Raw genomic sequence first — 16,250 nt, 5'->3', positions numbered from 1 at the left:
GCCTGCACCCTCTCATAATCTAGGACCCTTCGGGGGGTATCAGAGAGCCAGTTTTGGCCCGATTCCTGCAGGCCAGGCTGAGGGACCCCACCAGTGCACAAATCCGTGCACTGGGCCTCTAGTTTTCATATAAGAAAAGTAAATCCTGGCCTCTTTGCTGACTTCAACCTATTTCTATGTAGGGTCTCTCTTGGTTCCTTTGCTTGTCAGTTTGAATTTTGTTTGCAGCTATACTGTCAGTTCCATTTCCTCTCTTGGTCCTGCTTCTCCACTATGCACAAATTCTAATTCCCCACAGTTAGCCCCACTCTTAGCCCAATTACACTCTTCATTCTCAGAATGGAAGGTGCAAAAGATTTGTTCATTTTATTGGATATTCAAGTAAAAATCTGGAAGCATGAGTGAATATCCTGGTTAGTCAATCACAAAGAAATTGACATCAACTTGGTTTTCATAAAGTAGGAGGCCAGTTCAGTTATATACTTTGAAAATCTGGACTCACAGATGCTTCTGGGTCCTTTTCCTTTCCATTCTAAGGGAAGGATTTGGTTGTCATGGTCATGATTCTGGCTGTAGAAGCAGGAAGCCAGGTTCTAGAAGTCAGCAAAGCTGATCCCTGAGACTATGTGATGGGGAGGGTTGGAAAAGAACCATATCACAGGGACATGATCTTTTCTACCCAGTTCCATTTCTAGAATAAGAAGAGACTAGTGAATACTTGGTCTACCACCTACCATTTGTGAGATCCACTTGATTGAATGAGCCTTCCGAGCTGACTTTAGGATTCAGATCTAAATAATCCATTGTGGTACATAGAGAATTGAAATAACAACGTTTTGGTATTTAAAGCACATTGATTTTTTTTTTTTGCAGTTATTCTCATTTTATCCTCTCTTGTTCCTTCTAGCTCAGTTCCTCCAGATGCCTTGATCTCTTTGGAGGGTGTGAGCTGCTAGGTCACTTTAAAAACATATATTTTATTGATTTTTTTACAGAGAGGAAGTGAGAGGGATAGAGAGTTAGAAACATCAATGAGAGAGAAACATCAATCAGCTGCCTCCTGCACGCTCCTCACAAGGGCAACCAACGTATATGCCCTTGACCAGAATCGAACCTGGGACCCTTCAGTCTGCAGGCTGATGCTCTATCCACTGAGCCAAACCAGTTAGGGCACGCTACATCACTTTTTATGTGGAGTTTCAACCCATGACAGTAGCTTCTCTATGGCCTGTGGACAATATGAGCAAGCAGGTGTCCAACACAGCAGCTCAGCACAGCGCCTTTCCGCCAAGCTCCCTCTGTAGCTCTGGTCCTCACAGCATACACCCCTGGGCAATGGCTCAGTGTTCACCAGCTCCCTCTCCTACAGAATTTCAGGTACAGAAGTAGCAAAAACTGAGTCTAGGTTATTATTATATTTTGGAGATATGATTTTTATAGGCAGGTTTAGCAAATATATAATCTTCTACATAATTTTAACTACATAAATTTAACATGTATTTTGTAAATATAAATATTTACATAAAACATAAAGATATTTATATACTGTAAAAATATATATACTTTGCATATGTATATGTGTATACACACACACACTTATACAGAGAGAGAAAGAGAGAGAGAGCCAGAGAGAGAGCCAGAGAGAGAGAGAGAGAGAGAGAGAGAGAGAGAGAGAGAGAGAGAGAAAGAGAGAGGGGGAGATAAAGATTCCTAGATTTTCCTAGATTTTCCTAGATTTTCCTGGATCTGTGGATGAGCATCAACCTATGAACCAGGAGGTCAGGGTTCAATTCCCCATCAGGCATGTGCTGGGGTTGTGGGCTTGAACCCCAGTGTGGGGCCTTCAGGAGGCAGCTGACTGGTGATTCTCTCTCATCATTGATGTTTCAATCTCTCTCTCCCTCTCCCTTCCTCTCTGAAATCAATAAAAATATAATTTTTTTTAAAAAAGAGAGACCTCTCCATCTCTTCCTCTCACACACCTTCTGAGGAGGACCCTGACTTGCCATATCGGCGATTTTGGGGCTTTGTAATGAAGAACAAAGAAGAAAAGGGAAAGATGAGAGGAGTGAACACCAGGAGCTGAAGCTGAGGCAAGAGCATTTGGGGAGAGTTTGAGGTAAGTATGACCTGGAAGCAGCTTCAGTATTTTTTTTTAATAGTTGACATTTTTTATCCCTCCTTCAAAGTGTTTTCTAAATATAAAGAGAGAAATGGCATTATTTACAAATGACTTCGGTTGCTGGACTATGCTCTCTGACTCTCAAAATGAGTCAACAGGAGCCTGGACTCAGCTATAGAGATTGCTTCTAACTAGATTGACTTACCATCTGGCATAACTTGATCTTTCTCTTCCTCATGGGTTAGACCAGGATTGTCAATTTTATGTTCTGAAACCAAAGCTAGATAAAACATGTTGGGTTTAGAACATAACTAACAACTTGTGCAATATTTTAACACAGTGTTTTCAAACGTTGTGCATTTTACATTATAGTCCCGTACATGCACTTATGCACATATAATGAAATGAAAAGTTACAATATTTACCCTTTTCCAAACTTCTTACCTTTTTACCATCTTTTCTACTCATCTTTTTTCTTTTTATTTAATTCTAGTTCATTGGGGAAAAAATTCTGGTCTCCTTATCCTTTATTATCAATTTTATTCTAGTTCAAGAAAAAATGCTGGTTATTAAATTGATTCTCAGGGCCCACTAAATATTTTCACAACCCACCTAACGCACAATATGGGAAGTATAATATTATATTTGATTCTAATGCTCCTTCAACAAATAGCCCCCAAACAAACCTGAAATTAACCCCGCTGTCTCCACTTTATCTCCAAGTCAAGTTCTTCAGTCCGTATAACATTATCATGTATTAGAGGGTCTAAGAACCTAACATCCTCTAGAAAGCCCATGATCAAGCAGGTTCATTCGTATGCTTTGTCCCACCTGTCAATTGTATGCTTTGTCCCACCACCCACAAACCATATTGCTGAGTTCCCAACCAACTATTCAACCAAATAGCAGATGCTTCTTATCTACTTTCCCCAACTCTAATCCCTCTTTCTGGATTCTCTGCTCTTGCTCAGCTACCCTATGCATTGTCTTCTGAATACAGTTTTATACTATCTCAGGTTCATACTTCATGCCTTGATCACTGAAATGTCTCCTTTGTCCATATTTTCTCTTCTGGTGGGAATACTTTTCATATCCTCTTTCCTAGTCAACCCTCCACTTGTACACCTCCTTTGTACTAAATTACATGAGTAATTCCTACTCATTCTTCTAGATTCAGAGCTCCCAATATGTCTCTTCCTATAAGCCTTTCATAACACTCCCAGTCTATGTCAGGAGACCCACTTTGGGGGGCCCATTATACACTGAGCCTCTATCATAACACTTCTCAGTAAGGTAGTTTTGCTATTTCCCATTCTAGTTGGTGACCACTTTAAGGTCAAGAACAATGTCTGATATATGTTTATGAGCCTAGCACCTAGCACAGTTTGTGTGTGTGTGTGTGTGTGTGTGTGTGTGTATGTGAGTGTGTGTTCACATGAAACATTCCTGTTCAACAACATTTTAAGGGTACAGTAAGCTAACTACACACACATTGTTGTATAGTAGATCACTAGAATGTTTTCATCTTGTGTAAATGAACTACACAGTTTCTGAATAAGTGCCTATTTGACTAACTTTAGCTACCTTAGATACAACTAGATTTCAAGATATTATTAAATTTTCTCCATACAGTACAAGAATCTTTCCTCTCCTTGTAAATTTCTAGACTATACATACATACATATATATATATATATATATTTTTTTTCTTTCCTTTTGACCTGTCTTGACCTTAGTTTTATTGAGCTTTTTTAATTCATTGTGTGTCTTAGCATTTACCTTTTCATATTCTCATGGCCCCTTTCCCCCAGATGTGTTTGTGTAGCCATAACTCCCTTATTGTGTTCCTCAGTGTCTTTCACAGTGACTGGCACATAGAAGGTACTCAATGAATATCTGGTAATTTCCTTCAAAGGTTTTAACAGATTTTAAATATGATCTTATACTTGAGTATAGGATGAGGGTGATGTAGGACTCAGCTTCCATGATATAGCTAACAGGAAATCAAATTCCTTTGAAATGTAGTCTTGGATGAAAAGGGCATTTACTTTTTCTAATTGATATACCTACCATCTAGATATTTCTGATTTTCCTTGTTGTCATCTGTGGTAGTTAAGACAGCCCTTTCATGATCTGAAGAGTCAGAAAATTAAGTATTAACTGAAAAGATTAAACAATTCTCATATACAAATCATCTCACTGATATGTTAATAAGCAGAAATGCCCGAACTCACAAAGTTCTGATTATTTTCAATGCCCTGATCTTGGAATCTCTGGAACTGTGTTTTGGGCAAGGTCCAATGGTGACAGACTCAAGATCAATCAACTCTATATACACCTTGGCCTTTGTTAATAAAACATTCAGCATAATATCAGGTCATTTACATTCAGAAAATGTTTTGGGGAATTTAGGACTATCAGTCCATGGAGTCAAATTTAGAATGACTGCTCTCTAGGCATTATAGTGAAAGGAATTTATAGTTTTAGAGGTCTGTCAAATGCAGGGAAACAAACTGCTCCTCAGACTTTTGTGCCTGCACCCTCCACCTCTGTGCTGCCTCTGAGTTTCATTTGGTTTGGCCATTCCTGGAAACTTGAATTCCCAAAACCCACCCTGTGCCATATCCTCTTTTCCTTGCAGGCTCTCTGTCTTTCCTCTCACTTCTGGTACTTTGACCTTTAACCTTACTAAACTCTCTCTCCTCTGGATGATCTGAACCAAAAGCAGTCCTATTCCCAGCCAGGGTTTTTATTTATTTATTTTTATTTTTTTGTTTTTTTGTTTTTACCAATAAATCTATTCTGAGAGACAGCAACTGTTTTAATTGGTTGGAATCTATAACATACTTGTTAAATATTTTCAATACCACCCTTGCCTGCAGCTTTTAATTTTATTTATATTTATTACTCCCTTCTTCATCTAATCTAGACCCCTATAGTTCATCATGTCATCACTTTCTTGCAATTATTCTCAATTTCTTTGATTCACCTCCTTCCTTCCCAAATGGTAAGTAAAATAACAAAAGTACTCATTTTCCATTCTCATGCTCAATGCCAATGACCAAATTACCTTAGCATCCATTTAGGGTGCCAGAAAACAAGAGAAATATGAGGGGGAAAAAACAGAAAAATAAAAACTTTTTGGGGAAAAACTTGCTATTCCAAATAAAGTCATCAGAGAAATATTTAAAATTTTGTTGGAATGCAGTATAGTGTTATTTTTATTCTAATTGCATTATTCTAATTGCAGGTGTGGCAGTACACTATAATATTTCAGGACTTACTATAATTATGCATCTATTATAGGTTCCCACTCCAGCCAGCTGAGCACCTTTTCGAATCACACAACTATACTTTGAGAGAATAAATTTGTGTTTTAAGCCAATAATTTATTGTAATTTGCTATGGTGGCCTGAGGAAACTAATATATAGGGTATAGACAAAAGTTATATGGCCACAGTGTGTTTAAGATGTGATTTCTTTAGCATTCTTATGAGATGTTTTATTTCAAAGAACACAGTAAACATGGCAATTTATTTTGTCAATAATTGCGTTTAAAGGTGATAATATAAGGGTTTTATTTACCTATATTAAATAGCGATTCAGTTTTAACAAATATTTTAACACTCTTTTATTGTCCCAATAGGACATCATGTTTAAAAGGTTACCTGGATGATATGGCTGAAAATGTAACAAATCTCCAAGTGCAACAAGTTTCTCCTGTTGAAAATTTTTACAATGAGAGAATTAAATGACCACAATCATTAATCATTCTTTAATAGAAAAACACTTTGACTCTTGATTTTTAAAATAAGTTACAAATATTTTTAACATACCAGAAATTATGTAACCAAATGAATAGTGGTGGTCTGCTGATTTTTTTTTTTTTTTCAAACTTGTGTTGGTTCCTTATTGATTTCGAAATAAGATTCAAATTGAACCCAAAGAAAACAAATGTTTGCCTTGGCCTCAGAGAATCAGTTTAAGATCATTATCATAGTCAGTTGCCTTGGATCTATTCTGACCTTACCTGAATTAGATCGCTTGCCATTCTGGTCATCATTTGTTCACTTATTTCAGTATCTTTGAGATCTGTGAGAACCACCCAAGTTCTATTCTCAAATTTCACAGGCATAGAAAAGACGATCCCTTCAGGAATGCCAAACTGGCCTGCGGTGGGCAAAGGCAAAGCAAAGCAAAGCAAAAACACTCAGAAAAATAAGTCTTGCCTATGAAGTATTGTGGAGCGGACATAATACGTGGCTTTAATGGTAACAGTGGGACTAAATCTCTGGTAATTCCTCCCCGGGCGGAGGTGAAACACTCTAGAAGTATAGATTGGGCACCTGTCCAGGTTCTGGCCACCCCCCTTCAGGGTCTCTCTTGGAAGGGAACACCACTCTTCCCTCTTCTCTATCCCTTTGTGCAGGCTCAGACCCCCTGCCTCTGCCTGGAGGGCTGATGCAGCCTTTCTTCTCCACCTGGTCTGGGTTCCTTTTGTCTACTTCCCAAGGCTTTACCTTGTGTCCCTGGGTAGCCCAGGAGCCCCAGGCCTTGTCTAGTCTGGCCTTCTGCTCTTCCGGGGGACTATGGCAGGCCTATTGTTCAGGCATGAGGACTAGAAAGGGAACAAGAGGGAGCCGGAATGTTGCTGATTTCCTCTGAGCTGCTAGTTCCCAGTCTGGATGCGCTCCAGACAAAAAGAATGACAATACTTGTTACTAAGTGAGCGACATTCAGATAAAATTGCCCTGCGCCTTACTCAAATCAGAAAATTATGTTTGCCAATCTAGTCATCAAAAATATTGCTACAAAGGCAAAATAAATGCAGATAAGAAACTAGGATAAAAAAAAACAAAAAACAAAAAACTTCCTCAGCGGGTTTCCCAGGTCCTCTGTTCACGGTCTACTTTCTATAATGAGACAGCTTTTGGGGTGGGCAACATATAAGGTTTACCTATATCGTTCCAGGGAGACAATGACTACAAGCTCCTTTTCCCCAATATCACATTGTTTATTGATGAGTTCCTATAGCAATTAATTAAAGTTTCTACAAATAAAGGTAAGATTTAAAATATCTATTTCACTAAAAAGGTAATATGCTGATTTGAATTCACACAAAGGGGATGTTCATACATCGTAACTGAAATTGAACAAGATTCACTGAGTGTCTACCCAGGAAGGAGACCCAGGCAAAGCCCTGTCTGCAGGGGGTACACACTCTAATGGAGGGAACATATGAATCTAACCACACCAGATATAAAGGCAGAAGGTAATATGCTTTCTGATGGAGGAACACAGTGCCAGGTGAACACAAAAGGCAGACAGAGATTAATTTGACTTGGGGGCTTTTGGAAAAATTTCCTTGAACTGCACAGTAGTAACTGGAAGAATGGGGAGGTTGGTGGTTCCAACACTCAAGAAATATAAGGAACACAATTATGAAATTGTGAAAACCCAGACAGCTTATAGATCATGTTAATGGATAGTATGTGGGGACACAGACATAGGAGTATGAGGTATACATGGAGGTTTTTTTCAATATTACAAGATATGGAGGACCCAGGCTTACCTTCACTCAGTACTCCTAAGGACACTATCTCCCCATACGGTGAGTCATGGTACCAGTATTTCAATGTAGTGGCTATACTGTGTGCAGCTAGCATGGCTCCAAATTGTTTTCCTGTGGCGGTCAACTCTTTAAGAGTTGTCACAAATTCTCTGTGTAGCCACTCACTATATGAAAAGAAAGAAACAATTTTTCAATAAAGGGAGAAGTGAAAATTTAAAAAAGATTGCTCCCTGGGTCAATGAACCTATGTACAAATAATCATCATCATCATCATCATCATCATCATCATCTCCACAAAATAGAGATACAACTTCCTTTGTCCTTTCTTTAAGCTTCTTCAATCCCATAAAAAGTTGATTGAAAAATAATGATAGAAAAATAATGAGAATCCCAGAGTTTCAAACTAAAGACATGATAATATAAAAATGGAACACAGAAAAGAGGTCAAAGGCTGCAAGAACAGTTACTTTCATGATGAAGAATTTATCCTATGTAGATACTAACTTGGAACCGGTGGTATTCATTTTAAATAAAATAACATCATAAAATGTTGAATTATTTACACTAAGAACTAGAGAGATAACTTTGTCTTTATAATCTGAGGTTTCAAGATGGGGAATAGTCCAGCTGGAGAGCAAGCACTAAATGGCTGCCCCTGATAAACCATCATGCTGCAGTTCCATTAGACACTGCCCCTACCCAGGCAACAAATGCAGAGGGACCAGCTCTGAGAGGAGAAACTGGAGACATATGATTTCTAGGGTCTGAGGAAGGGAAGGAAGGGGAAGGAGGGCCATTAGAAAGGAAAGTGCTGCAAAGAGGTGAAAAATGCTTCAAAGGTTCTCCTCCCCCTTCTCTCCTGTCCCTGAGCACATGGTAGGGTTGACTGTGGTGGGCACAGTTCTAAGGGCTTTGCCTGTACTATGAACCCTTGTAATCTTCCCAATGACCCTGTAAGTCCCCTACTGTATGACCACTTCCACTTTGTAGATGAAAACTCTGAGGAGCAGAGAGGTGAAGTAACTTCTCTAAAGTCATACAGCTAGCTAATCATCGGCTGCATGAGAATGTCAGCTCAGGTGTGCTGGCTCTCGGGTCTGGGCTCCTCACCACTTCTGCATGCTGTTTCTCCTGGGGCAGCACACCCAGCGGGGCCTGGGTGTGCTCATCTTAATCCCTTGCTCTTGAAACTGGTCGACTAATTTCAACCTGGATACATATCTCTGCCTTTATAGTAAACTAGAGGCCCGGTGCACAAAATTTGTGCATGGGGGTGGGTGGGAAGGTGTTCCTCAGCCCAGCCTGCACCCTCTCCAATATGGAACCCCTCGAGGGATGTCCAATTGCCCGTTTAGGCCCAATCCAAGTACGGGCCTAAATGGGCAGTCGGACATCCCTCTCACAATCCAGGACTGCTGGCTCCCAACTGCTCCCCTGCTTGCTTTCCTGATTTCCCCTAACAGTTCTGCCTGCCAGCCTGATCACCCTAACCACTCCCATGCTAGCCTGATTGATGTCTGACTGCTCCCCTGCCAGCCTGTTTGCCCCCAACTTCCCTCCTCTGCCAGCCTAGTCACCCCTAACTGCCCTCCCCTGAGGGCTTGATTACACTAATTGGCCTCCCTTGCAGACCTGGTCCCTCCCAACTGCCCTCCCCTGCTGGCCATCTTATGGTGGCTATCTTGTGTCCACATGGGGGCAGCCATATTGTGTGTTGGAGTGATGTTCAATCTTCATATTACTCTTTTATTAGATAGGATGAGATTCACATTACCTATACCTGCTTTAGAGATTACTTTAATAGACTTTGTGAGCCACTTTAAGGATAATCTGAAATGTAACAATTTTAAAACCAAATAAAGTGTAGGTGGGAATTGACTAGTTGAAATCTTATTGAACTTTCTATGTTTCTTCAATAGAGAGCATAAACAAAGATGAGTATGAACAATGTCAAGTTATTTTTGTCCTAATATTTCCAAGATGGTTTAAAAGATCACAACAACTATTAAACATTTATTCAACATGGTTAGGATACTTCACTTAAAAAATACAGTACCTATCAAAAACCAAGCTTAAAATAGGGCGAGAAAAGTGAGGAGGTCCCCAAATAGCACTCTCATATTTGTAAATCTTGGCTTTTCTCAGATCAACATAGCAATGTCCACTAATATTACCCCAAATTATCACATCTTTGATGTCTGTGAAGAAAAGAAATAAAAGTTAACCTAATAATGAACAACAGTCTACAAAATTGCGTGATGCCTATTTTTCCTTTGCACTTGTTTGAGGATTAGTCCTTTTGCTATAAAGTAGATCTAAGTTTATGCTGCTTAAAACTGTGCAAATCATGTGGCTCATTCATCTCCTTAATCAGGGTTTGGAGAGCCTTCCTGATGCTCTCTAAATGGTATGGGCATACAAATGAAATCCAGGAATCCTGGCATGCCCCCTGAAGATACTGCTGCTGAAAACTATACCGCTGGCCTTGGTCCTGACTTCGTTAACCTGCTTTCTTACCTTAGAGCAGTGTTTCCCAACCTTCTCTCATGATGAGAATCACCTGGTGGAGTTGTTAAAACAGATTCCTGAATCCCAACTAAGAAGTGCTAAACTAGAATTTTTGAGAGCATATAGGTAAAATTGTATACTTAACTAGTGCTCTAAGACAGATTTTATATACAGAGCACTAAGTTAGGTATGCAATTTTACCTATATGTTCTCAAAAATTCTAGTTTAGCACTTCTTAGTTGGGATTCAGGAATCTGTGTTTTAACAACTCCACCAGGTGATTCTCATCATGAGAGAAGGTTGGGAAACACTGCCTTAGAGTACTGTTTGAAAATTATTATTATTATTTTTTAAAACATTGATGATGTTTTTAACTATGATCACAGGGGGATAAATGGAATATTAGGTTTCAAAGTATTACTTGCAAAGTATACACCTTATCATTTAATGATGGACAAAGTCAGGTGGTCACAAAAGCCAGTTTAAAAAAAAAAAAGTTTGCTGACACCAGTTTGGCTCAGTGGAGAGCGTCGGCCTGGGGACTTAAGAGTCCCAGGTTCGATTCTGGTCAAGGGCATGTACCCGGGTTGCGGGCATATCCCCCAGTGCAGGGTGTGCAGGAGGCAGCTGATCGGTGTTTCTAGCTCTCTATCGCTCTCCCTTCCTCTTGGAATAAAAAAAAAAAAAAAAAAAAAAGCAATAAAATATATTTAAAAGAAAAAAAAGTTTGCACAGTAGTCAAATCACACAAATCACACACTAAGAAATTCTTTGTATGGGGTTCACACTTCCTACCCCAGACTCCAAAAGGCTTCTTAGAAGGGTACAGGGTTCCTCCCAGCTGCTCAGAAACCGTGCTGCTTGGAAACACAAGCACAGTGTCAAGGGTTCACTCACATGAGGGGGATGTTTTCAACTTCCTGGCCAGCGCCGCTTTGGCCTGCCCTTCCACCCCCAGCGCCACGGCCACGATATTGCGCGCGATGCTCGGGGCATATCTCATGAGCAGCAAGGTTTTCAGGTTGACGAAGGTTTTTCCTCCCACGATGACCTGGACCGAGGCGTGGGCGTTCTTCTCCAGTAGGTAGCCGTACTGCCTGCACAGAGGCAACCTGCTCCGGAGGCACTCCTCCATCGTGTACACCTCCTTGGTTGTGGGGTCGTCCAGGACGATGACCACGTGGGCCTGGCGGAAGGCCTCCTCCGCTCTGGTGCAGACGGAGACGCTGTGCAGCACTGGGGACACCAGGTCCTGCGTGTCCATGGCGAGGTGGCGGAGGGTGTCTTCCGCCTGCTCGTTGTCAAACAGAGCTATGCTGATTTTCGTGTGCATGCCGAACACCTCCCCGCTGGTCAGGATGGGGATGAGGCTCTGGCAGGCAGGGGTAGATGCACTAACAAGTGCAAAGCAGGATTAGCAATGGTTAAAGCTTTTGTCCCTTTTAAACTTATATGTGTGTGTGTGTGTGTGTGTGTGTGTGTGTGTGTGTGTGTGTGTAATATATAGAGAGAGGCTGGGGCACAAAATTCATGCACTTGTGATCCCTTAGCACGCCTGTGCCCTCTCACAGCCCACAAGCACTTAGGGGATGTCTGACTGATGGCTTAGGCCGTTCCCTATGAGTGGGCCTAAGCTGTCTGTAGGACATCCTCAGCACTGTGACAGCCCTGAGCCCAGCTTCTGGCCGAGAGGTGCTCCCCCTGTGGAGCACACTGACCACCAGAGGGGAAGCTTTTGTGTTGAGCATCTGCCCCCCCTGGTGGTGAGTGAGCATCATAGTGACGGCCATTTGGTTGCTTTGCCTATTAGCCTTTTATTATATAGGATTTGTATTGATTTCAAAGAGGAAAGGAAGGGAGAGAGAGAGATAGAAGTGCACACACACACACACACACACACACAACCTCAAACTTAACATTCAGATCTTCTATCGTGGAGTAAATCCCACACCCTCCTCCTTTCAAATATCAACAGCCAACCTTGAGAATCCTGGGCTTTGATTATCCCACCTGGTGATCCAGACCTGAAAGGGTTCATCGAGGTCTTTCAGGGATTCTTTCTCCAGCTCTTTTTGTATATGAGCCTCCATGTTCTCCAGAGCAATCGCCTTCATCAGCTCACTTGTCATGCTAGAGGTGACACCGTAGTAAAGCTAACCATGGCAAAAGAAAAAGTCAGCCCCTGAGAGAAGACAATTAGTGGGTAATAGCTGTAATGGAAAGTTCTTGTGTGAAGCCAGAAGGGAGTAAAAAGAGCTGAGAGGAGACTTTAGAAAGCAAGGCATTGGAAAAATGAAACAATGTGAGAGTTTGACAATGTTTTGAACAGATAAATCAACTTAACTTACACACCTGGGCATGCTCTAAGAACTCATTATATCCTCCCAGAAGCAAGCCCTTTCCTCCGCGATCCAGCAGCTCCCTCCAGATGATGGGGGAACTCTTGTGGCTCCATTTATTCTTTTCACACACATCTTTCAGCCACTCCTATTGAATGATATTCCAAGGGCAGTCACACTTTAAATAGACCCCAGAATTCAAACTTTAGAATTCAAATACTAAAATACTGGATTTTTTTTTTTTTTTTTTTTTTTTGCCATTACTTAATATACATAAAATTTAGGTAGCTTAAACTGTCAAATGTAAATATAAAAAAAATAGTAATGAGTTAAATAACAAATTAATCAAATAAGAAAGAATATTCTTCAAATCTACTGATAAAATAAAGGCACAGGAGGTTGCTCTCTTTTGCTGAGGAGACCTGGAGTGTTTATGTTAAAGATAAGCCAAGTGTTCCAACTCAACTGATGTAAAAAAAAAAAAAAAAAAGCTTAACTGATATCCCCCTTATTCTTCTATCTGAGCTATTTCCAGTTGTAGGGAATTTCTAATATCGTATAAATTTGATATTGCTTTCCACATCTCTGGATATAGTGTATATTGCTCAGATTAAATTAATGAGCTAAAAGTTACCCAGGGATTTCTGACAGTACTTATTAGAAAAATCTTAAGTCATTATTTGGTTAGTATAGATCAAGTCTTCCAATGACAAGAGCTGAGTAGAGATAGACAAAACATTCTTATGGGTAAAATGCATAATTGCATTCTTGTCGTTGGAGGCATGTGTAAAGATGCTACCTTAACACATAAAAACCTTAGAAACACATTTCCCTTCTGATGTTGAAATCTGTCTGTATCCCACCTTAAAGCAAACAGTGCTGCTGTGAAGATTCTACCATGGCCTTCTATTTTACAGCACAGTCTGCCCAATGAAGTACCGAATCTATGGGATAAAGGGCCTCTACTCAAAAGGACCTTCAGCATCAAGGGCATGTTGATATCCTGGCAAGACATGAGAGAATATGTATGGGACTGGCCCCCGAGGATGCTGAATCAAGAGTGGGACATAACGTTGGACAAGGGAGAATTTATTAATATTAGTCACTCTTTCTGCAGTTCAAGAGTGTACACCTTGGCAAAGACCTTGGAAGAGAGTGATAACATGTTGCTAGGATGACTTTCCTAAGATTGGGGAAGGTGATGACGCCCATGAAATGCCAGAACTGACTTGGGAAACGATGGAAGGGATTAAAAAGCTTAGGAAAATATTCATGAAAGAGTGGATAAAGAAATGGAGACTAGGGTGCAGGCCCCGTAAGGATACAGGTATTGGTCACCACACCTAACAAGTCATTTAGACTAGCAGAGAGTAAGGGGATTCTAGAAAGGACAGTAGAAAAGAAAGGTGACGAGTACTCGTGGCAGCCCTGAAATGATGTATATTAGAGACTATACTTCACGTGACTAACCTTCTTGTAAAGTTTTCCTAGGGAGAGAGGCCAACCAGAATCTTGGACAAGCTGTTTCCAGATGGTGTGAACCTATTACACAGAGCACGTGGACCCAAAAAGCACAACGGGTGCATTGTGGTGGGTCCTGTCATGGCAGTTCAGATTTCTCCTTCATGACCCAGGCACTCAATCCCTCAGCCACCAGGAGTATTGGCTGCCAATTGCTCAGTGCCCAGTCTCTTTCCAGGAACTGGCTTTAGCAGAAGGAAGTTCCCTTGACTTATGTTAAACACCTTCCCTGGGCAGCAGGCAGCCGTGACTGTTAGCTGGGGGAGTTCAAAAGCCCAGCCTCCTTGCCTATTTGGGGGTATCTATGAAAGGCTAACCCAGCTTCCAAGTTCCCTGTATGACTGGCCGAGCCCTTTGTTGCAGCTGGATGGCAGTTCAACTCCTTCCATTGCCCAGTGCTGCTGCCCTCATTCCTTCCCAGGATGTTGTTCCCAAATCCTCATCTCAGTCTGTTTCTGAGAAAACCCAATCCCAAAGAAGGGTATTTCAGTAAGCAAGCACCTTGTGCCATTAGAAATCAATATGAAGGTGAATGAAGAGTTAAGAAGTGCAATAAAAGTTCCTTGGATTCTTGAGTGTCAGGGATGGGTGGGGAGGCAAATTTATTCTCTTTTGTTAGGGCCTTGTGTATTATAATAGGTTTTAGGAAAAAAATAATAATTTAAAACTGATAAGTGGAGACTTATTTTATTAGTAGTAAAATATCAGTCATACATGAACATTCATTACTGGAAGCCTATCTGATATACTATCTAATGTTAATCAAATTAGAAACATTTGTGAGCATGTGTAAGTTTAATAAATTGTAAAGGCTTCTTACCTCCCAATCATGAGGATGTTGGGTAATTTTATATATATGAAAATCAGGAAGATTCTTCTGTAAATAGTCTGCCAGGAGTTCTGCTTTAGCATAATATGGGTCATCTGCTCTACCTAAAAGAGTTCAAGTTAGCAATGCCTCCTTTTGTCATACAGAAAGTTTCATGCAGTTTTAAGTATATGCTATATAATTAATCATGTAGTTACATTTTGGCAACATAGTTATAGTATAAATTACCACCATATAAAGTTTTTGATTTTTTACTGTATTGGTAAAAAGGTCAGAATCTTAAGTAATAAAATGTGGGAAGGAAAAAAGACTATTGAATATTTACTCTCCTCCAGTACTATGTTAGATCTCACTTCCTCTAAAAGGCTTACATGCTACTAATTAAACATGAACTATTAACAATGAACTATTCATTAGTAGCTATGAAAAGGCAACGTGAAGTGAAGAGTAGTGGTAGAATTACATGTGGATTTGATGTATGTGGTGGGAATACTGTGGTGGGAGGAGAAGCTGAGGGGGAGAGAAGAATCTGGAATAACTTCTACTTTCTGGCTTGAGTTGATGACCCTGAGCTTAGCAGAGAGAAATCACAGGTGATAAGTTCATTGATAAGTGCAGTTGGAGGGATCTGTAGCACATCTAAGTGGATGTGAGCAGCAGGCAGTTGCATGTGTAAGTCTGAAGTGCAAGCCTATGTAAGGGCTTAAGATGTAGCCATCCACACACAGGAAGTTAAAGCCACCAATGTGCATGGGATTGGCTGTCTGACAGGCAGGGGCCACATGCAAAAGTCTCTCTATAGCATTCTTCCCCATTTACCGCAATTACCAATTACCACCATTTACCACAATTACCAGTTCTTTGACCCCATGGAGACTTATAAGTCATCAACCTCCTCCCCATCTACCCAGTGCCTGGCAGTGTTTTGCACAGGGTCCCTGCCCAATCATCATCCTTGAGTGCATGCACTGTGTCAGAAAGCCTGAGGTGGTCCATATAGAGAGAGGCTGGAGTTGCTAAAACAGAAGCCAGCTAAGATCACTGTCAAGCAGCTCTAGGAGGCGAGCGATTGTTGGTGTTTTGAGTGATCTGCGGGCTTACGCAGGGGTCACTCACCCGCAAGCACGAATTTGGCCATGGAGAAGCTTTGATCCCTGGGCAGACACCGGGACTCCGCAGTTTCCTAGCGACCACGTTGCCAAGGACGCGGCGCAGGCGCACTCTGGAGCGGAGCGCGGGATCTGGCGCCCCGCAGGGAAGATTAAGATGTTGGGGTGCACCATCATGCATAGCTTCTAAAAGCTTTGCTATGTCTCCCATTCCTATCCTTGAAGCTAAGAACACTAGTCATTTCCTTCG

At 41.0% G+C, this 16,250-nt stretch overlaps 2 protein-coding genes across 3 annotated transcripts in view; both read right to left on the bottom strand.

Annotated features, from left to right (window-relative positions):
• The window catches only part of DYTN (dystrotelin), a 48,581-nt gene extending 47,777 nt beyond the window's left edge, over positions 1-804 (bottom strand). The window contains exon 1 of the mRNA XM_036421128.1: positions 735-804. Within this exon, the coding sequence (XP_036277021.1) occupies positions 735-804 (70 nt within the window). The remainder of the gene's footprint in view (positions 1-734) is intronic.
• Positions 805-4,126: 3,322 nt separating this feature from the next.
• Positions 4,127-16,123, bottom strand: MDH1B (malate dehydrogenase 1B). 2 transcript variants are annotated; one of them, XM_036421718.2, is made up of 10 exons: positions 16,008-16,123; positions 14,883-14,995; positions 12,555-12,689; positions 12,213-12,355; positions 11,100-11,596; positions 9,751-9,892; positions 7,695-7,858; positions 6,153-6,292; positions 5,791-5,842; positions 4,127-4,255 (listed from the first exon to the last, which is right to left on the bottom strand). In XM_036421718.2, exons 1-10 carry the CDS (start codon positions 16,027-16,029, stop codon positions 4,176-4,178), a joined length of 1,488 nt encoding a protein of 495 aa, XP_036277611.1. In that variant the 5' UTR covers positions 16,030-16,123; the 3' UTR covers positions 4,127-4,175. The 2 variants fall into 2 exon arrangements, with proteins under 2 accessions (XP_036277611.1, XP_036277610.1); XM_036421717.2 differs by lacking the exon at positions 4,127-4,255 and having other exon boundaries at positions 5,551-5,842.
• Positions 16,124-16,250: the final 127 nt, after the last annotated feature.

Source organism: Pipistrellus kuhlii, unplaced genomic scaffold (genome assembly GCF_014108245.1).
Source record: "Pipistrellus kuhlii isolate mPipKuh1 unplaced genomic scaffold, mPipKuh1.p scaffold_m20_p_7, whole genome shotgun sequence".
NCBI classification, from domain to species: domain Eukaryota; kingdom Metazoa; phylum Chordata; class Mammalia; order Chiroptera; family Vespertilionidae; genus Pipistrellus; species Pipistrellus kuhlii.
This window is presented reverse-complemented; position numbering and strand designations above follow the sequence as displayed.

What these genes read in the sequence shown, in the direction of transcription:
- MDH1B (XM_036421717.2), bottom strand. Translation starts at nt 16,029, where the DNA reads ATGGCCAAATTCGTGCTTGCGG. An exon ending in TTTCAGGTCTGGATCACCAG is followed by an intron (nt 11,597 to 12,212) that starts GTGGGATAATCA and finishes TGCACTTGTTAG; the next exon opens with TGCATCTACCCCTGCCTGCC. An exon ending in TGGCAAGCGATCTAATTCAG is followed by an intron (nt 5,843 to 6,152) that starts GTAAGGTCAGAA and finishes AATTTTCAACAG; the next exon opens with GAGAAACTTGTTGCACTTGG.